This window comes from Lepidothrix coronata, unplaced genomic scaffold, assembly GCF_001604755.1.
Source record: "Lepidothrix coronata isolate B3197 unplaced genomic scaffold, Lepidothrix_coronata-1.0 Scaffold2, whole genome shotgun sequence".
Taxonomy (NCBI): Eukaryota; Metazoa; Chordata; class Aves; order Passeriformes; family Pipridae; genus Lepidothrix; species Lepidothrix coronata.
The window spans coordinates 9,556,545-9,579,798 of record NW_016690182.1 but is presented as its reverse complement, the minus strand read 5'-3'; the positions used below and the strand labels follow the sequence as shown (position 1 = coordinate 9,579,798).

Genomic DNA, 23,254 nt, shown 5'->3' with positions numbered 1-23,254 from the left:
TAAGTGGTTCTTAATATTAATGGAGTCTGGAATTGCAGCCTTCATTTGGGCATAGCTTTGCTTCAAGGTCTCTCAAAAGCAGGCAAGGATTTTCCTCTGAGAGTTTCAGTGCCATTTTCAGACCAGACTCATACTTAAATCTGGTGGAATGACACAGTCGACAGGCAAAGTTAGGAAAAAATTAGGAGCATCAGCATAATTGCTGCTCTGCCTGATAAACCAGGTATTAGCTTCTCAGAAATTCAGTACAACAAAGGAAATGTCTTATGAATCATCAGCTGAAAATGAAAGCTAAATTGAGGACCAAAATATCCTTTATTCTTCAAGACCCTACAGAAAGGCTTTAAGTTGCTGGACATAGACTCTATCCATATTCTGAGCAGTTTAGTAAAGTTCACTGGTTTTCTGTTTACTTCTCTTTCTTCATAAGTATCACAAATTTTTCAGTGAAAATAATTTTCTAGTTAAGTTTTAGTTGGCCAAGGAATTAATCATTAAAGAAACATATTTCAGGAGAGTTTATTGTATTACTGATAATATATTTAACATTATTGCTTTGTAACATATCCTCAGCATGACTAAGTCTGTTAGATTTTTTGCTCCAGCTGAGGTTTTGATTTTTTTCTGGGGACTTTGTTTTATTGCAACCACAGTGATAACAACATGCATAGAAAAAGCTGCTCATTCAGAGCAGTCATAATGTCTCTGAAAATTTCAGGATATGGTTTTTTTATTTTATTTTACTTTGTTCCTTTTACCAGCACAAATCTGTGTGGTAGTCTATATCACTATGTATAGCATTTAAGATTTGAGTTATTTTTTATTAAAGTTATTTGAATGTATTAATTTACACTACACATTAGAAAAGCTCCTTGCCAGTTTGTTCATCTGTTTGAACTCCCCAATCTCTGAGGAGGGTGATCCTGTTTTCAGCATTCCTGGAGGCCTGATCTTAGTGATTTTTCAATGGAGTTCTGGAATAGTTCCTGTGAGCCAAGTTCTGCGTTGTTCTGCCATTGTCTGCTGAAAGACACTTTGTGGTGCAGTAATGCTGCTAACAAAGAAAGCAAGCTCATGACTCTCAGAGTTCCTCCTGTGTTAGTAAAAACCCAGAAAGGGGAATGGAAAGCAATTCTCTTCTGCCGAAGTTGGCTGGGGAAAAGAGCATTTTCTTTTATCTGTACCTTGGAGGTCTATGACAGGGGCTTCCTATCTTGAAAAGCAGAATAGAACTGTGCTTTTTTAATACTCAGTACCTGATATTAGCTTATCTCCATATAGCTGTACCTGACATGGTTAGTGTGATATGCTGAATATATGAGAAAAGAGATAAATGTTACCATTTTTTCTGATTTGGCTAAAATTACAGCTATCCTTTTCTGCATGAAAGTGATCACCTTGTTCAGAAAGTGTAACTAATCACTGTCAATGGCTTTACAGTAATTTGGAAACAACATTTTCTATTAAACACAAGAATTTAAATGTTTATTATTTAAATAGAAGTAATTTCATTAATATATTTATTTACATAAATTGGGCAAGAGAGTCCATTAGAGGAAATCCTTTGTGTTGGACTGTGACAAAATGAAAATTGTATTTCGTGATAAGTAAAAACAAGCAAAGAATTTCTTAAACCTCAAAGGATCTTTTAAAAGCCAATCTTTCTACTAACCTGGCTCTGTATGTTGTAGTCTGGGTAGTTTTATCTCCTGTGGAGTTATAGAAGGTGACTCAGGACAGGTTAATGGAGAGTTGTCACTGTTAGCCAGTAAAAAAACCCCAAACAAATACAAATAAAAATAAGCTTGTGGCCCAGTGTTCCAGCTGTTGTGCTGTCCTGCCACCCTTCAGCCTTGGAGATCAACAGGATATTTATGGTTAATGATGATTTTGTGTCATACACTCTCTGAATTTTCAGAAAATTGTAGGACAAGTTGGAGAACTGAAGGATGGTAAGTTCAGTTAAAAAGGGTGATGTGCCAGTTTGAAAAGTGAAAATAAGATCTGAGAGAAAATACTGAACTTTAATGTTAACAATTACCATAATGCAGCCCTTTTACAAGCCAAAGGTTCTCTGAAGGAGCCTAAAGAAGATTCCATTCACTATGAAGCATCTCTTCAGTTTCTAGTGGGGGCTGATATCAGCAAACTACACATCTGAACTATTGTTAGTTTTGTCCATGCAAGACTTTCTACTCAGATATTTGAAATGATATTGAGTTACATCTAAAAATATATGTTTTCTTCCGAAGCTCTAAATTTTGTGTCTGTCTGAATGGTATTGATTCAGGTCTTTAAAGAAGGGAAATTATGTCTTTGCTTTGCTGCTAAATTTGTCTAAGTGATCTATAAAATGACAGAAAGTCATTATAACAGTTGTACTCAAAAAGCATGAAAGCAAAGATGGAAAGGTTTTTCTACTAAAAACCCCAAAATATCTTGTTAGTGGTCATGTGGGCAAGTAAATACAGCAGTAACACAGCTGAAATTTTTATGGAGAAGGAATTGGAGACTCCTGAAGCAGCTGAGGACACATTGAATCAGGAACTACAGGAAACTGAAGAGGGAAAAGTATGGTCTTAATGCAATAACCCCTAAGGGAGAGGTCAAGCTTCTGCTCTATTTGTGAGGAAGGACAAGGGGCAGAGGCACTGATATTATTTTGAAGTTACCCAGTAGGAATTAATAAATACTAATACAACAGACCTTCAGAGTAGCATACTTTCTTTTGGGATAGAGATAATTCTTTTAAAGAAGTTTTACCAAGTGATAAACTGTGAAGGGACTTATTCATAATAAGGTTTTTCAAACTAAGATATCTGGAGTCTTATAAAATTTAAATTGACTTTCTCTGTCATCAGATTTCCATTGTTTTATTAGTTGTGGGACTCATAGAAAAACGTATTTCTTTGGTGAGAAAGAACACCTTTAAAGTTTATTTGTTTGCAAGCTTTTTAAAAGATCAGTTATTTTTGACCTTTACCTCAGTGGGAGCAAACTGACTGAAGTATTCCATAGTGATACGAATCTTGGAATTCTCTTTGCATTTGCACAGTCGTGATGATAACAAGGGAGAGGAGGTTTTTTCCAGTCTAGTTTTCATGTGACACAATTTCAAAATCTGAAATCTTTGCTCAAGTACTTAAATAGGCATTCAGACAATTGAAAAACCTGTCTAGTCAAAACATACATAATTATAAAGCACAGCATTATCTGTGGCAGCTTGGTTCAAAGAAGATATAGGTACAAAGATGCATTAAAACTTCTCATGCATTCTCCTTATTCTTGTCTCTTTCTTTAAATTAATGCTATTTCAGGTGTTCTTTTCATTTGGAAATAGGACAATGCATACTACAGGAACAGGAGAAATCTTTGAAAATTTACACCTGGTCACTCAGGAAGGGTCCTGAGATCTTTTGGATGGTCATTTTAAACTTTTAACTTCAGAACAACTCTTTTCTTACTTAGTGATATTGAAGAAGTGCAAGTGTCCAGGAAAGCAACACCTTTTCCACTGGTAGAGCTGGAAGGTGCAATGGTGCTCTCAATCTATGATTCCATGGGTTTTTGGTGGTTCTCCCTGCTTCACACTGGACTCTGGTCTGTATGTTAATTTAGTTCCACCGCCAGTACCATGTCTGGGAGGTTGCTGAGGGAGGCATGCAGATTGATTTTTCTCATATTTACTAATGCAAATCTTCATTAGTAGATTTTAGCTGGCAGGATTCTATCTGTGAACTTATCCATACTTATGAATAGAAATTTCAGATGACACAGTGATCTCTGCTGAACTGGTTTCTTAGAAGCTGACTGGAGACAGACATTACATTCCTCACAGAAATCTGAATGAGAAGTAGACCTCATTTAAAATACATTGCATTTTAGGGCCCCACTGTCTCAATTCTCTGATTCTATCACTGACTGCTTAAACCTGCTTAGAGTTATGGTATATTTGGTTTTCTGATTTAAAATGTGGTGAAATGTCATTATAGCTTCCCACTCACTGTGAGAAAAGTGTGCTTAGGCTATGAATTGAAAGAATATTGCACTGTTCCTGAAACTAATAGCTCTGAAAACTCACATGTTCTGCGAATCTTTAGCTGCAGGATTTATTGTTTTGTGTAATAACAGTGTGGCTAGTGAATTTAATTCAGTATCCTGTAATCGTCAGGAGGCAGGGCTGATGCTTCTGGGATGTAAAAGGGTATTGACATAACACTGGTATTTTGCATTGACAGATACAGAGTCAATTATGCTCAAAAAACATTTTCTTCTAAATATCAGCTGCGTAGCTGTTGGTATAAGCCCTTCCTAAGAGCCATTTCAAAATCGATTACTATGACCCTGAATATTCTCATTATTTTATCTTAACTTTCTGACTGGTAATTTTGCTGGTATTTCTGATCTGCTGCCATGTATGCACATTTCAGAAAAAAACCTGAAATTTGCATCTGGAGAAGAGATTTCTGACTGAAGCATAAATCAAAGTCTGTGAGTTGGAAGTTAGAGACCAGTTATTTAAATGTGCATCACTACTGAAGTAAAGCTGGTCAAGAAAATGCTTTTCCTCTGTGCAAGACTTGGAAGAAAATTTTCAGAGTTATTCTTTTAATATCTTTCACTAGAAAAGCAAGAAGGAAAATGTCTGTAAAGTTAAAGTGTCCCCTTTGCCTCATAGAAGAAGGCAAAAACAGAGCACAAAAAAAATTAAGGAAAAAATGAAATATTTTGAATATGATATTTCACTAGAGAAAACAAAGGCACTTTTTTTTCCCCCAGTAGAGAACTCATTGACTGAGTTTATGCTGAAGTTGGTAGATGAAGTTCCTGCATTAATAACTGAGTGATTTTTATGTAAGCTAGAATGACACACAACTCTTTCTCCAGTAGCTGCTTGCCTTGGGGTAGTAGTAACATAATTTTTCAAATATTAAGTCCATTTTACATCATTTTTTCAGTGGGATAACTGAAAGTATACTCTTTTCTCCTTGTGACCTAGCTGTGTTATTTGAAATGTCTTATAGCTATAAACTATTGCCAGTGATGAAGCCTGATTTGACTGTGGTTTAATTTTCACACTTGTTTATTTTCCTGTTTTCTCCCAGAAGGTATTGCACTCAATACTCTGCACTTGATAGCAATTTCCTGACCAGTGAGTGGCTGGTGTGTTGGTGGCTGTGGTATTGACAGGGCTTTCTTTTCTGTGAAATGATTGATCAGAATGGCTTAATTTCTGTGAATTTTTAGGACTAACTCCATTGATGATAAATATAGATAAAAGATGCAAAACAATTCTTCAAATGAAAAAGTGTTTTATGGTTTTAGGAATGATGCCTTTGAACGAAGTCTACAAAAAACCTGTAGAACATGTTCTAGGTAGCACAGTAGTCTTCTGACAGCCCTAATCTTGCAACAGCACTTTGGGGTTTGAGTTGGTAAAGAAAAAAATGTAGTAAGAAACTTAGAATAATTGTATAGAAGCTATTTGTGTGACTCCTTCTGCTCCAGCCTTTTTGCCATGTGTATGTAGATGTGTGCAGACCTTTGCTTGTGCTTAGAAAGCTGAAAACACACACGCGCCAAAAAAGGTCGGTAACTTAGAATCTCGGTAGCTCAGCACATCTCAGACCATGCAGTGGTTAGAAACTTGGAGGACAAACTTGACAATTTATGGGGAAAATGCTGCAGGAAAGGGCTTTTCTCATGCTGTTTCTCTGTTTGCCAGCTCTGAACGCCATCGCAGCTGATGTTATGTACTGAAGTCGTACGTGTACACAATGATGTTAAGCCAGCAAATATGAAAACAAGGAAATAGCACGAGAAAGCCCTTTGTCCTGTCTCTGATTGCCGAAGACATTTATCGTCTGATCTCCAGAGGGGTTTGGAAGTGACGATGAACTGTTCAAGCTGCCCTACTGAAAGGTATCAAGGGCAAGAATTTTTTAAAAAAAGAAAAGACAAAGAAATTTTAGTACGTTGTGCTATAGTGTTCTATAACGTAGTTTTTGCTAAGAAAAAAGTAATGTGACCCATCCTTCTTCACAGTTGGTGATTATGGTAAATTTATTTTGCTTGTAATCATCTTCTTGTCCCTGATTTTTTTCCTTATTTATTTTAGTTGAAACAATTAGGAATTTTGTTTCTATAAATATATTAAAAGGGAGCAATAAATTTTATTCATATGTTTTATCTCGCAAAATTCTAGTAGAGGCTCCTGTTTATGATCCATTCTCAAAATGAATATTGCATGTTTAAAAGAGAATGTAAAGTTCTTTATACTCCCTGCATTTAAAAGAAAAACAAATGAGTTGTTGTCACTTATAGCACCATTATACATGTTAAGAATTAAGTGTTATTTATATCTATTCCATAATATTTTTAATGATTATATTGCTGCTATTGATCATAAATAGAATTGATCAAGTCACTGCTTTCTCATTTTATAGGCACAATAGTAGTAGTGAAAAACAGGTACTTCCTGCTTTCTTATCCACATTTTGTAATAAATGATCACCTTTTAAGTAACTGGAAAGCATTCACATAACTTTTAAAAAGAAAATTTAATTTGCATTTTGCTTGCTGAAGTCTGCATAATGTCTGTGTAACAGGTGCCAAACATTTAACCTTTTAAAGTATTTTTAATTAAAAAAAACTAAGTCATAAATTCAGTGGCTTGGTTTTCAGTGTCATAAAATAGGAAATAGCATATATAATTTTGCCACTGTTAGCCAGCACATGGGGGGGGAAAAATGGCCTACTGTTGTTTTGGTTTTTTTCCCCAAATTATCTCTCTATATAGTCAATCTTTTTTCTAAATTAAAGTTTTTTTACATTATAATTTATTATTTAGCACGGCTCATTTAAAAAATAAAATTCGAGTATCATAGCTTTGTTTGCAGGTTGGTTGCAAGTTCTTGTATATTGCCTCACATTTTAGGGAGTAATGCTTAATATGTATCACCTATAATATTAAATTTCATATGCAATGCAAAGTCTCTTAGGAAGCAAAGGAGTATAAAGAACCCTGTTTTCTGCACTTATATGAAGACATGTAATATTAGTTTGCTAGAATAAAATGAAATACAGACACTGCTTTTAACTGGGATGTATACAGTATATATAACTTTCTTTTAAAGAAAAAGTTATTAATGATTCATGAATTAGACTACAACATGGAATTCTTACACATTACTGTATGTTTGATGTAAAGATATTTATAGGCTTGTACTTAATAATCACGTTGCCTCAGTTCTTGGACTGCGGAATGTCTACCATGACTGTTGCCTATAGTTTGCTCCACATTTGCTATCTGGCTCTTTCAAAAATGTGTATTTGGCTATTTGATCTGTAAAATAAATTCTATTAATAATGAAGTACGTATTGTAATTTAGCATATTGTATTGCATAATTATAGCTATGACTGTTACAGAAAAATCTTTAATTTCCAATAATGAAATCATTTTCTTGGGAAGAAGTTCATGTATCTGTAAGACAGTTTTGCTGTTCCTTTTTACCGTAGCCTTGCAGCATTTATGCTTCAAACTAAAAACCCCAACACTTTCAGTGGTTAGACATACAGTAGTGATATTTATTGACTCAGTGCCACAATTCAGCCAGTTGAAAGTTCATTCCTAACACAGCAAGGAACATGGCACATTCAAGAAGTGTTGTTTAGTGTATCAAAGATTGGTCCTGCCTATTGTTGTTCCAGTTGTTTGTGTAGGTGCTTCATAGGTGGGTGAGGGGAAGCATTCAATGAGTTTTATGAATAATAACCCTTTGGCCTTGTAGAGTTGTTTGTCAGGAAGACCGTGTGACTTTACACACTTTGAGCTTCTGTTTTTTTCTTTGAATCTTTGGGTTTCTGTTCTTATGAGAATTAGGTTGGATTTCCATGACAAGAAAACTCCTATACATAAGATCAATGTTTGAATAGGAGAAGGATGAAATAATTTCAACGTTTACATTGAAACTTTTTTTGTTGGTTTTTTTTTTTTTTTTAAATCAGGAGATACAGAGTGGAGATTCCTGACTAGGTTAATCTGATCTAACCTCAAGTGTGTAATTTAGTTATATCAAGTGAAAATATAGTTGCCTTCAGTTTTTTCTCTGGTGGTGAAAGGCATAGATAGACTATAGGAGGTTATTTTGATCCTAGGACTGCACACTCTCTAGAAGTGCCTACTTTCTTACACTGAGTATGAAGAGAACCTTCGATAAGTACCTTTCTTGAACCAGCTGTGCCAGTCATGTGCTTTCAGAGGATAATATAGTTCATGAAATTTCTAGTTCTTTTGCTAGAGCTCTAACTTTTTCCTGGTATTACACTGGTCCTATCATTCTAGTCTACCAGTAAATATTTTTAAAAGAATCTAGGATGATTTGAAAATTTGCAAAAGTTACATGAAGGAAATCAAAGGTACATCATATGGCTTATTGGTCCAAATCAGTAATCTCTCTTCTCTGGTTCTGTCATGAGTCAGCACAACCAAATATAATCACCCTCCAAATGCACTAAGGGAAAACCAGAAAGCTCTTAAGTCATTCAGTTGCAGGGGTTTTCTCTGTTTCAATTTTTGTTTTCTTGTATTTAAGTATCATATTTTAAAAAGTCATTTCTTCATAGAGTGATATAAAACTTGTTCAGAGCTCATTTCCTCCTGATGGTTGAATGGGTTCATGGAAGTCTCATGAAAGCTTAATGTGTACTGACCAAATATGTCTGTGTGCTGAACATCAATTTCTACACTTTTCTATGATGAAGGCCAGTCAAAAATTTCTATTTTTTTTAAATAGTATTAGCATCCTGAGTCAAAGCTAGGTGTATGTGTTTCAAAACCATTTCCCAAATGTTTTCACCTAGAGAAATACTGTTTTCTGACTGTATAGAAGCAAAAATCACTAAGTTGACCTAATGTTGCTTTTGAAATTGAAAACAAAATATATTTTCTTTGGAATATTAGTAAGTTATTTTATTGTGCTTCAGACTGTAATATTCCAGTCATCTCAGTAAACTCCTCAAGAAATTCATCCTTTGTATGGTGTGCATTACCAGATAAATCAGACAGGTCAGTGTCAATGCCCCAGAGTGTACTTTTGCTTGGTTCCAGTTGTTTCAGCAAAGAGAGAACTCCTTTATTTGCTGCCAGTTTTACAGAGTAGACTGATCACACTGCTGCTTTTAGCCCTCCAAGGCCAGCAGCCAGAGCTGGCTCCCAGATGTGCTGTTGTGCATCCAGTGCCACGTTGGCAATGCCTGGATTTCACTGGGATGTGTGTCTACCAAAGCTCCACACCACTGACCTCAAACACCTGATAGCCAGGGAGTCACTCCCAGGAAAAGCTGTGGCAGTTTGTGTGACAACTGCCTGTCATATCAGAAAACAGCTTGGACTTTGGGGGATTTAAATCCTTCTAAATTTAATTGAGTGGGGGACTTCTGAAGGGCAGCAGAGTGCTGTCAGGAACAAAGCTGGTTTGTGATGTAAATAGAATTATATTTTTAACATAAACTGTAATGCTGCAGGGTTTTTTTGTTACACATTTTCGGTGATTTCCCATTTTACCATAAAACATATATTTATGGTATATCCTGGTCTTAAGTATTATTTGTAAAATCTTTTTAACAAATAATTTTAATATATATTTTTGCTTTCATATTGAATTACTGAGCACTGTTCCTTTTATGTCTTATTTATCTATTTCTAAAATAAATTTTGTTTGAAGATTATATTTGTATACCTTCTCGAGAAGCACTGTTTTTAAATACACCTCCAGTCTGTTTGCTTAATGCATGCACACCATCAAATCTATACAGAAACTGATATTTTTCACAGTAGTTATGATTATTAAATAACTTTACCACACAGATTACCAGTAAGATTTAGAGTACATCTGAAGAAATATGCTTCTTTCAAAGCCTCATTATCTTTAGCAGTACATTTCTTTCGTCTACCTTTTTTTCAAAGAAATCTGGTCTAAGCAGGATTTCCAAGAGTTACACAACTTCTAATAGTGTTTCCATGCATGTGTGAGTGTTTATATGTCCATGTATATGTTCTGTTTGCATGTGTATATAAAGACCTTGAGGGTGCATATACACATTTATCACACATTCAATTAGCAAAGCTTATAGACATTATTTATTACACAGAGTGTAACTATAGACATGTGCCCATCTCAGTACCCAATATATCTTTCTATGAAAGACAGCCAAGCACTAAGGTTTTCAATTTGCCAGATTATTCTGAGTTTTGGAAAGATTAGTCTTCCTTTCTGAGGACATACTGGTTCTCAATATGTAAGAAAGTCACTCTTGATAATTTGGAGGCTGGGATACAAATTTGATAAGTATAGCTTTGAATTTTTGTTCCCTGATTCTTTCACTAGTTCACTTTTACTCATTTCAATACTGTCTCCCAATATTCTAAAATACTTTTTTTTTCTATTATATAGATTCATACTTTTAAATTTTGCCACTGAAAATGTAGTAAAAATGACATTTCTGTATTTTCTCCAAATTGTGAGCCTCTGCTTATTTCATAAATAGACACGTGTAAGTCAAATTCAGTTACTTTTAAGCACAGAGATGCATATCAAATACGCATGATATGAGGAATTTTTCAGGGGTACTACAGGCTTTCTGCAATCCTTTACATAGATTTTATTTATTTGTGTTTTCATTTCCAAGGAATGTGTTCGTTCAAGCTCAAGTAACTTTCCAATAAAAACTGAATGATGATACCAAAGATATGAAGTTTGATTTCCCATCACTGAATTCCAGCTGAATTTCAGTCTTTTTTCTCACCATAGTTTTCACCCTTTCTCTCCTAAGGGAAGAGGTCCAAGGCTGTTGGATGGATGAACTGCTCTCTGCTCATGTTCTCTGTTTCTTTTTGGGCTGTGATGTTTGACTTTACTCTTGAGATGATCACCAGAGGCCAACATGAAATTTGAGTCTAAGACCTCTCCTCCAGAGAATTTCCTCCTTTTTATTGTGTAGGCATTACAAAACCTTCACTTTTATCTGTGTGCATCAATAACAAACAAGTTACAGGCCTGTGGACACACTGACACTAATATGGATCTGAAAGACTCCAAATGTAGAGTCTCCCACACAAAAATACTTTTTCTAGATCTATATCTAAACCATCAGTGTGCTGATAGTCTTTCTCTCCCTCTCTTCTATGAAAAACAAAACAACACTGAAGAAATTCTGGTCTTTTCCAGGCACACATGTGTTTCAGATAACGACCAAATGACCCCCAGACAGAAGTACTTCAAACAGGTGAATAGAATTTGGAACCTCCTTTGCTTTGAATTCGTAGGGGGTTTAAGTAGTTGGAAATTACTCAAAATTTTGTGGTTGTCTAACAACCAATCTTACCAGGGTCTGCATGGCCAAGGTCATGACCATGTGCAGGACTTAGGTGGAATTAGGATGGAAAGGGATGAAGGAAAAGCAAGATCTCAGTCTATAATTGTTATTGTGGTGAAAGAGATCAATCAACGTCTGAAGTGCCACATCTGAGATCTTTTGCAGGTGCATTTTTTCTTAATTGGATTGGTGTGGATTTATCATGGATAAAAGTAGCAGAATGCTGCCTGCTAGCTTTGGGTGTAGGTGAATGCAGGGGTTTGTGCTTGTACCTGAACTGAAAAGTGATTCATATCAGGTTTACTTGGATTAAAAGGTAAGGTGTCTTAATTGTATTGTTGACTGTTTTTTATAGATTGCTAGAAATTTTGTGTTCCTGCCTTTGAGAACTAATGCAACTTGGAAAAACATATGGTACGGGGTTTTTTGTTGTTGTTTTAAATGGAAGAAACTATTTCAATTCTTGAAGGTGTTTCAAAAAGGTTTCGGTATTATAATTTTTTCTTAATTCTTAAACTTCCTTGAGGTAAAGTTATATTTTTTTGTATGAAAATAAAATGTCTTATGGCTTTATTGCATTATATTTCTTGAAATATATTAAAATAAATTTAAAACCAAATACCTAGTTATTACAGCTACATAAACATATAGATAGAGCTATTTAGAATTACACACTGTTGAAAGCAAAAGTGTTTTCTACCTTCTGTCTCCTGTATTCAAAGGTCTTTGCTTTTGGGAGTGGTTGGCATAAAACTGTCAGTAGCCAACACATCAGTGAATCAAACTGACACTGGGAAAGTGCTTTTCTGTTTAAATAAGTATATTTGTAAACTAAACTTCAAGAGGGGATGAAAACATGGGATTATGTTCTCAAGCTTAGCAGAAGGGAGGCAGCAACTTCTACAGCCTGCTGAGATTTTGATTGCTATTGATTTCAAAGTTAGAAGCCCAAACCTCTACAATTTATACCAGAAATGTTTCTCCCAACTTGTGTTAAACATGAAACTCAGTCAGAGTTGCAACTAAGAGCTGCTGCCACTCGTAAAGGCATGTCTGATATTGTTATTAGCAGCAGTGATCAGCATTGTGGTGTTCACTGCTCCACAGTCCATGCTGAGTCACCTTGATCTATAATATTTTCTAGAACTGAGTGGGAACAATGGATTTACCACAAATCCTGCAAGGAAATCTTATTTTTATTTTTTTTTTTTCTCCTTCAAAATAGCAGGAAGCTGTTCTGCCAAATACAGGTATCTAATACTTTTCAGAAGGATGTCCCATTAGAACCACTGAATACTTAGTTTTTTAATTCTTCTTTTATACATTGTAGGAGCTTATACATAGGAATATACACAAAAATAGGAGGTAATTTTCTAAAACATTTCAAATTATTTTATAAGGCAGTATTTGATTATATTTCTTGCTGTTTAGCAGCATGGCTGAATGCATTTGTGAACAGCCTGAAGTAGATTTTTAATCTAGCAATGACCCTGTGGCTAATGAAAAAACATGGATAAACAGATTGGTGTTTACATACACATGGGACAATCATCAAACCTACTGACTGTGGGAACATGAGGCTGGACCATTCCATCAAATTTATTAAATCAAAGATATTAACTTCTAGGTATCTGGTGAGTGCATTTTAAGAAAGTTGTACGGCCAAAGTTGGGAAGGAATTTCTGTTAAGTGATCTCTGCTGATTCAATTCTCTTTCTTCATCAGCTTTATTGAAAGACCACTGCTGTGTATTGTTTCTTTACCCAGTTTCTAACTCAAATTACTTCATGTCCTGTTCATCAGATATTACCTTTGTTCTTTCATGGTGTAAAAGAAGATGTGTATGGTCTAACATTGTGAGATTCTTGTTTTCTGCTCTCTGATAGAGGGTTCAGGTTGTTTTATCAATATGTTTTCCTATTTTTATGTTAATATATTGAAACTATGGGGTTTGTGGTTTTTTTTTTTTTGTAAGAATCCAGATGTGTAAGGTCTTGTACTTGGTATTGTGTCAACTTGATGTTTGACAGAAGCACTGATAACAACAAAAGGAATTAGTACCACGTGTATGAATATCCTTGCAAATGTATTTTAATCATTTAGGAGATGTTGGTGGGTCACAGAATATATATCTATTTGTTATATTGGAATTCTTAAAGATTACAAATTATTGAATAATAGAATAATTCAGGTTCAGAGGGACCTGTGAAAGTTACCTGGTCCAATCCTAATACTCAGAATTAGGTTGATTTAGATCAGTTTTCTCTAGATCTGGTTTTCTGGATATGTCTAAAGGTGGAGATTCCAAAACATTTCTGAAACACTAGTTCCTCTGTGATTAACCCTATGATGAGAAGCTTTTCCTTGTCTTAATTGAAATTTCCCTTGTGTGTAATGTCTGCTGAAAGAGTGTGTAAATACCTTACAGATTGCTGTGAATTACTTGAGTACCAGGGAAATCTTTTTGGGTGGACCTTAAAGAAAATCCAGCAAAGTCTCTTTTGAATACAAGTCATTAAGCAGATCAATCATTCTTTGTTGGTTTGTTTGTTTGTCTGTTTTCCAATTATATGTCTTTGATTCTTTGACAAAAGAATAGTATCCCAGACATCTTAGATCCTCACTTGTACTCAGGGCATATTTGGGAGAATTTGATTCTACCATATCAACACTTGGAAGGAAATACTTTTTCCTATGCAGCCTATTTCTGGGATCTTCTGAGAATCCTCTGGGATCCTCTCAGAGTTCTCTGGGATTAATATGTTCTTATGGCAGTACAAATGTTTAATATTTTAGGATCATCAAGAATATTTAGGTGTCTTGGTGGAAATCAGAATTTTAATTGTCTCTATGAATCTGCTACTTCTATGTATAAATATCCAAATGAATTCAAATTAGTTATAGCTGTAAATACTTTGACTATACCTATTCATATCCATTTTCAAGGTGAAGCCCAAAGTACACTGTTTGCTGCTTACTTATGTGGCTCATGAACTTTCATATTCATCTTTATTTTATAAATATGTTGTGAAATTTCATTTAGATTTCATCTAGTTCTAGTGAAAACAGTGAGAAGTTGATACAGTCTTGATTGTTTTACTCACAAACTAATGAGTGAATCAAACCTTTTCAGAAACTTATCATGAAAGTTGGTTATTAAAAGCAGACAGAAATGACAGAATAACTCTGTCAATAACAATTAAACCAGGAAGATGTAATTGGAGAGGAGAAAAAAGTCTTGATGCTTCCTGTACACAAGATGTACAGTGGTGCAATTATCTGCTTTCAGCTCCCAAGCATGATTTATTAGTTACAGTAGTTTGGCTTTGAAACACTGAACATGGCTAAGACAGCATGTGCTCAGTTGTGTGAGGGTTCCAACATCTGTCCTGACAATCCTCTTACAGAATGTCTTTTAGGAATTAGGAAATGGCAACATGACTTCTGAAATGGATATGAAAGAAACAGAGTAAAGGAGGGGGAGGTTTGGAAGAGAATATTTTGTTATTTCATTGCCCCTTTTTAACACTTTAACTGCTTGAACTGTTTGTTTTTATTATTCCAGATGGTAGCAAGATGCATATAAATGAATAAAACGAAATAGAACAAATCTAATGCTTGGCTGCTGTTCAAGAGCAGCTAAGGCTAAGCTTTATTAAATTAACATGAGGATATGATAACTGTGGAATTTCACACAATGAACTGCAATAATCTTACTTGTGAAGAACATCATTCTGCTTGAGACAGATGAGAGAATCTAAAATTTTGTCATGAAAGAAACAAAGCCACTTTGGAACCTTGTTTTCTGAGGGCACTTACTACTTGAGTGAAATCTGTACATTCCCACAAACAGAACCATCATGCACAATCCATTTTCGCACATCAGAAGTTTCAAGGGTTTGTTCTTTCTCAGCGGCAAAGTGGAGAAAACTTCAAAGTAAGTTGGTGTGTTCTGTGTTAAAACTCTTCCCTGTGTCATCTAGAGTCCCTTTAGGAATAACCATATTTATATTTTAAAAGGGTGGAAAAGCATTAAATTTTAAAATTACGTTAGGCATATTTAATTTATATTTAAATAGGAAAAAATATAAAGCAGAAGGAAAACAAATATTTTTATGATTATTTGCAGGATATAGTTTACAGATGCCTTTTTTTGCTGACTGTAGAATATTTCTATGCTTCTGCAGTTGAATAGCTGTTTCTAACTCAATGTTTTTGAGAAATCTCATCACTTAATGAAATTAATGTTCTTTTTAATATGTTGGTTTTCCTCACTTCTTTTAATTGAAACTTCAAAATTTCTGAAGAAAGAATAACTTTATCCCTCAAAACTCCAGAAATATAGTTCCTGCCAATACTCACATGACATATTTGGTTAAATTTTCCATTTAAATGTAGTATAAAACTGCATTCATAAACTACCTCTCTTTTGTCTATAATGAAGGAAAGAGAAAACACTAAAACTCAAGGCTAAATGACTCTGAGCTCCCAAATCTTTTAAGGACATGGTCAGGGAATATTGACTTTGTTTCTACCTGTATATTCATGAAATATTTATGCTTCACAATGACTTCCTGGTTTTCCTATTTGCCTGCATAGAAGAGGGAAGCAAATAAACAACAGCACACGGATCTCTGAAAGTACATCCCATGGAGAGATAACTGATACAATCAGAATTTTGTGTATTCACTAAATGTTTCAAAATGCAAAAATTCAAAAGCCAAAAAAAGAGATATTGAGTCAACTCTTTACCTTGTGCTAAAAAAAATATACTCAGTTAATTGCAAGGCTTTCTCATATATGAAATGAAAATTTTATTTGTGATGCCTACTCAGGAAAAATGTGCAGGGAGAATCACTCACAGGTTTGCTGTCCATTGGAGAGGGATCATCTGAACTTGACATGGTTTTCTAAATTTCTTAGGCATAGACAGAAATGAAGTAACAGGTGACTTATAAAGTCCTGCAGATCTTGATATTTACACATAACTGATGGCTCATGGAAAGTAATTTACTCTCTCTCTGGAGATACTACATGGATCAGAGGAAGAGGTGAAATGAAATTTCCTTGAAGGAAAACTTCACAAGCACTGGAAAGGACACAGTTCTTGCTTGCAAATATGTCTTGATAAAAGTTTCTGTTTGAAAGATCAGGAGGATTTTGAAGCACTGAGATAGCTGAGTTATGGCAGGTAACTCTGATATGACAACTTGAATAGTTGCAAATGTAAACGTATTTTACTCTTTACCTTGTTTTTTGGTGGACTTTTAATGCTTGAGAGTTTTCCCCAAGGACAAGGCGAAGGTATTTTATCAAACTCACAAATGCGGAACTTACCTGAAGGCTACCAACACTTATTCCTGAAAATAACAGTCCAAAGGTTTATAAAACAGATAACAGCCAGAAGAAGTCTGACATATGTCATAACAGATAGATAACCTTTTCTCCTTGTGAAACCAGCCCAAATAAAAGCTCAGATTTAATCAGAACTGGTTTTCCTCTCCCTATGTCAATCAAACCTTTTATATTGATAATTTGAAAAGAATGGGATTGAGAACACAAAGTCTACTTTTGTATTGTAAGATGAAAAGATTCTGCGAGGGTTTGATAACATTTGAGATGCAGAGGCTGTTATAGGAACATAATGAATATCAAATATATCTACAAAAAGGACTTTTAAGATAAAATCCTGATGAATAATGCCACTTATTCTTTATTTTCTAGCTGACAGGTTTAAAGACTGCAAGTCAAGAGTGTTGATCTGTATTTAATGTAGGCATTTAGTTTAGAACTCTTTGTGCTGAAATATGAACCTTGAATTCAGTTACTTCTCATCTGATCCAAAAAATAATTTAAAAATTAGACTCGGTTCTTTCATATTCAACTACAGAATATTCAATTAATAAATCAGATTTTACCAATGGATGTCACAACCTTATGTGTAAATCTAAGAAACCTGTTATTCCAAAATGAATTTTGTAGTGTTTGGACTCTTTTCAGTGTAACTACTTATTTTTGGAAATTATTTCCAGAAGAAAAAGTATCTGACTGGTCACTTTTAATTTATACATCTCAGAAGTACTGGGTTCCATGAGAAAAGAAATCAGATTGGGACAAATGAAACAGAATTTGCCATATGCTAATTTTACATAATTGTTCAGTGACTGTCTGTCTTTTTAAGACAGGAGAGGGTTATTAGTCTGTTGTTAACTGTTTATTTCTGGGTTTATCTGTCAGTATAACACTGGTTTTATTAAGGGTGTTATTCAGGACAGAGAGTGAGGAGCTGGCACAGAGTATTCCACTTCTGGTCAAAAAAATGTTGCGTGATGGGAATTCACAAGTGAATGTATTGTAATCTTCCAGATGGATTGTGGAAGATTGTCTTACACTATTTCTGTGCCATGACTTGTGTGTGGTTGTAAGCTTTGTGTGGATTTTCTTTTTTGTAATTGTTTTTGCTTTAGCCATACTGAAGCCTGAGATTGGAAGAAAAAGATAAAAGGTCAGAAAGGCTTAATAGCAATTTTGCTTCTGAAAGAGAGAGACCAGTTGATCCAGCTTAAATGGTTACTGTTATTGGATAACTGTTGAATTACAGAGAAATGCAAACTGTAAAACCTTATGGGTCAGCCCTACACCAGAAGAGGAGAGTGAGATGGAAAGGTGAATCAATAGGACATATGGTAATAACTTTTTGAGAGGATATCCAAAAGCAGATGGGTGGGAATGGAAAACCCTTTCTTTACTATGGAGATGACAAAGAAAATAAAAGAAAGCTGAATTTCCTCACTCTGCTGTTGGGTGTGTTGTTGAGGATGAATAGGGTTTTCTTACTGACAGACAGATCTGCACTGGGTGTACAGCATGGGGTTTGTGGACCATATTCAGGTGTTGGTATGATCTCACTGAAGCAATGGTTAAACTAATCCTTCACACATGTCAGCATTTTATACCTATTTTAGTAGGAGAAATGCTGAGAAGTGAGGTAATGTTTTACTTGTTACTATCTTTGGGTTAGTTTTATTCTCTGTTGCAAATTTAGGACAGCTTGGCTGCTGCAGAGGATCAGTAAATATGTTGTCTCGGGCCCAGACACTTGACTGTCAGAGCACTGAAGCACACACTGGGGAGGGAGAATAAGGAGAGCACAGACAGCCTCACCATTCACTTGGGATTATGTAAGGATGGATGCTGAAGACAGACATTGGAATGTCATAGTGATTTCTTCCAAGTGATAATACTTTCCATTCTGAATGACTGTAAAGGTAGCAGAAATAGTTTTTTTTGTGAAAGGTTTAGGTTGGAATTAATTTCTTCTGTAGGAGGTGAAGGAAGAGAGACACACCAAGAGAATGATTGCTAGAGCTGTCTCAAATACCTAATATAAGCTGGAATGAGTCACTCTGACTCTCTTTGCTCTATGTACTGTAGGAAGTAACTATATGAATACTTAGCTTTTAGATACCTAAAGCTGAGTAAGATGATTTCTGAAATCTAATACAAAAATAATATTAAGAACTGGGGCTCGCAAAGCTGAGAACATTTTGAAGCCATGACCTTCAGCACTATAGGCAGATTAGTCTTGGTTAGAAAGAGCTGAAGTAATTGAAAGATAGATAACACAGAGAAGAGTTTTCAAAGTGAGTAGAAGTATTGTGCTCAGATATTTTCACCTCCACTGACTCTAAAGTTAGGGTGCTTATTCCATGTTGTTCAAAGTTGTTTGAAATATTAGTATATTTTACTGCGTAGAGAGGAATTAAATTATTTGATACATTTTTCCTTATTTTTGTAGAATAAACCATTTATTTTGTAGAATAAACCATTTATTTATGATGATGATGATATCTCTTACCTTTGAAGTAATTTCTCTTCATTATATCACTGTTGTATATGTATTTCCACCAGTCTGATTCACCTGCTTTACTCTTTGTTGTAAGCACAGATCCAAATGCATTCATTCTTCTTGTTTATTTGGGCATATAATTTATGAGCAGCACCATTTAAAAAGAAAAAAAGAACCAGGATTTTGGGGACCATATATTTAGTGTGTCAGCACATGCTTCCATAGTGCCAGCAGACAAACTGCAGTAGATCCTGATCCATTCCAGTAATCTGAAAACCACGACTGAGGAGAGAAAGTGAGGGATGTTGTCTTTGAGGCGGAGTGGATGGTGTAAGCACTTTCTTGTTTGTAAAGTTCACAGGTGTCAACATGTATGTTTTTGTTTCCTTTGATAGCACACAACCTTTGGAGAAAATGCCAATGCCTTTGTGTTCTCATGGCAGTCATGGTGGTCACTGGAGTCAGGCAGGGAAAGCCTTTGGCAACACACCTTTACAAGATAAAAGTTCATGTCATGTTGTGAGAAGAGGCAGAGTCAGTGTCATCTTGAGCTGTATTCCTGTACTGCTGCTTCATATCTTGCAGCATTTTGGGACAAGCAGTCCAGTAGAAAACTTGTTTTCAGAGAACACTGGATATTTTGCCACATAAATGCACTGAGTTTGCATTGGTTTTAAAGATCTCATGCTCCTTTTGGATTATGCCAGCGGTAGTGCTTTTGGGAAAAAGTGGACTGAGAGTGATAATTTTTCAATATAATAATTCTGAGATGGGTTATAAATGGAGAATATTGCATTCAGTTCCTATTTTCTCTTCCCTGAAACTTTTGCAAGACTGAGAAGCACAGCTGCATCTCTACACGCAAGTGTAGGAGCAGAAGTTGGAAGTAGGGTGATAGGGAGATGGGAAGTGGGCACTTTGAGGGGGAGGATTTTATCCAAATTAAATCTAGAAACTCCTAAAATGTCACAGAAATTTTTGAAGCAGAAGAAACTTGTTTCTTTGCGTAACTTTTGGTAAAGTCTAAGAATGTTTATGTGTATTAGGCATTTTTTAATTATCCTTCCTTTGGAAGGAGCACTGTGTGGGGTGAAAAGAGCCTGATGATGTGGGAAAACTGAAATTAAACTCCACTGTAATACAATTCCTTTTCATAAGAGTCTATTGCTCTTTACTGCTGCTGGAGACAGACATCCCAAATCTCATCAACTGCTATCCCATGTGATATTAATTAGCACATTTATTGTGATGTCCAGGGGGATGTCAAAGTCTAACTAGACAGTTGAACTATATTTCAGTGTAAGTGCAGCTCCCATTGTCAGGGTTTATGTTGTTAGACAGATCTGGTAAAGCTGCTTTTGCACTGTGATAACATATGCAGACTGGAAAGTTTTAAAATCTGAGCCTTCCTGAGTAGTCTTGATACTCATGTGCAAGATTTAAGGTGTAGAAAAAAAGCTCTCAACACAAACCATATTTAAATCTAGTTTCTATTAGGATAATTTGACAAAAAAATTACTTTTAGTGACTGCATTTTGGTAAACCTTTAAAAAGTATTACTATTATTGCCACTTCTTATTTGGCTGATTTCTTTTTCTTCAAGGCTGCATCCTGAAGTTATATTAAGAGAAAATGAAAGGTGCAGTTATTATCTGATGCTTCATCTGCTTTATTGTAGTTTGGCGAAATAACATGCTGTCACTGTATAAAAAAAAAAAGCCAAAAAATGTATAATAATGAAGAAGTAGAATGATGTTCTATAAAGACATCTTTGCCATACTGTACATTGCATTGCATTTTATTTGTTCACAGCTTTGCACTGTAAGAAAACTGCAAGGGGGTGAAACCTCAAGAGAAAAAGCCCTATGAAATGAGAACAAACAATATCAGATGATAAGGTCTTGCCAACCTTTAAAAATACAGTCCCACACAATTTTCTTCAATAGGAGCTCTTTAGCAGCAAACTATTCAGTTGGGTTCTCACTCACTTCGATGTGCAAATTGAAATTTAATACAAGAAAGAGAAGATCTTTTGGAAAATCATATTATTGTAGTTTCATTTGGATTATGTCCAGTTTTCTTTCACTCTTGGATACATGTAGGGATAGCTCTCTGCCCCCCAGTGCCCATCTCTAGATTGTGTTGTGTGTGTGTTTCTTTACATGTCTTGAAATCCATGTGAAACTCAGCTTTCTTCCATCCTATCTTGTTGCATTAATTTTAGCTACGGAATTTTATAGGCTAAAGTTTTAGAATCGTCTGAACTTTGCTGTTCTGTGACTTTTTTTTTTGTTGAGTGGCAAAAGGTTGCTATTGCTTTTTAGGAAATTATTTATTTGGAGCTTTATATGAAACCAAGGATCTCTTCAAGTGCTGAATAACAACCAAAAAGTGAAGTATTTTAGTAAATTGTTGGAGTTAATGACCCTTAATGATCGAGGGTCATTATGTGCTTTTAGCTCACTCTATTACCTACTTTTCCTGACTCAAAGCACTGGAGCTTGATTACCATAGTGAAGGAGTGCTCATCTTTTACAGTGGAGAGGAAACTGCACTTGCTCAGGAGTTGAAACCACTGGTAGAGTATGAGGTCATTCCTGTTCTTCAGAAATTCTTACTTTTGTACATGCCTAATACGGACTTTTCAAAACTGCACAGGCAAACTCTGCTTTCAGTGCTGAAGTGTAACCATTGACTTCTGGAGAAGCAGAGTAAGGTCAATGCACAAAGCTGTACAAAACTCCCTTTATCTGGTTTTCATTCCAGGTTGTCATTAAGGCTACAGCCAATTTGAAACAGGGAGTTTAACAGTGAATTCATGTGTCATTGAAGTGGCTGGAGTTACAGATCACTCCATTACTGTCACTCTTTTATCTAATACTATATTGATTTATTTTCAAGTACTTAATTTTTCAGTGTTCTGTGCAGCTTAGAGATCTATCTTTTCAGCCAAATGCCAAACTGGTATGGAGTACACTGAAAATTATACCTCTTATGAAATTATATCAGATCAGGTAATTCTGTGTGTCTGTATAATAAAGCGTTACACTAATTTACACTTAGCATTATGTTCAATTAAACTGTAGTTGCATTCTAAAATTTGAAGCAGAAATTAGTTCAGTTTTGAGTAATCAGAGGGGCATGTATGTACACACGTTTATTTCACTAGTTTTCTATAGATGTCTACAGAAGAAAAAAGTTTAAATATTTAGAATAATTTAAACATTGAAGACTAAGGGAGGCCTGTGCTTGGAGCCATTAGAATCAAGGTTTCTTTCTGCTGTTCCACTGCTACTTCCATCTGTTTTCTGGGGTTTCTTTCATACCAACGAGTTAAGCTAGGATGGAATTAATCTAAGTTTAAACAAGACCATCCTTGTTTGATAGGACTAGGACAGTGGATTGATCAAAGTGAGGTGTAATGGAAAGTAAGTAGTACCTTGCTACTTTGAGAGGGAGGGAATTGTCAGCCCAGGAATGATGATCTGAATGCACTTTCATGAAAGGGAAATTACTATAAAGCAGTGGAAGGGAAGGAAAAGTTGTCTCCCATTTCAGCAGCAGAAGTTATAATGTATAGAGCTTTGAATGATAAAGACAGATGATTAATGTGTTCCAAAATTCCTCTAGCCATCCTCACCAGTCATCCCAAGAAAGGACATATGGGACCTAATGAACATTTTGTAGGAAATCTTAAGTGAAATAAAATGTTGCTCAAGCAAACAAAAGGAAGAATTCACTTGAAAAAGTGCCTGTTATTCTATGTACTGGAAAAATATCAAGTCAGGATTTAGGTTCTGTGAATTGTGAGAGAGTTGTGAATATGACAATTCTTCATTTGTATATAAAGAGAACTTCTGTGTTGCATTCTTGAAGGGGTATGTTGTTGCTACACACTGTCCTGCATGCCTTTTTACTTTGGAGGCCTGAATGTAAGACCATGTGTGAATCAGACAGTAGGACATAAGAAGGAACTTGTATTGCCCAGCTGATGTGTTCATCTGCAATGTTGTAGATAAACTTAGAAC

General features: G+C 35.2%; 1 protein-coding gene across 3 annotated transcripts in view; it reads left to right on the top strand.

The window, feature by feature from the left end:
• Nucleotides 1-23,254, top strand: part of PCDH11X (protocadherin 11 X-linked) — a 460,056-nt gene that overhangs the window by 70,395 nt on the left and 366,407 nt on the right. Inside the window, exon 5 of one of the 3 annotated variants that reach the window (XM_017818439.1) lies at nt 5,726-6,187. The exons of the other annotated variants lie outside the window; for them this stretch is intronic. Within the exon in view, the coding sequence (XP_017673928.1) occupies nt 5,726-5,731 (6 nt within the window). The 3' untranslated portion in view covers nt 5,732-6,187. Of the gene's footprint in view, nt 1-5,725; nt 6,188-23,254 lie in introns of those variants that run through there. 3 annotated transcript variants of the gene reach the window in all.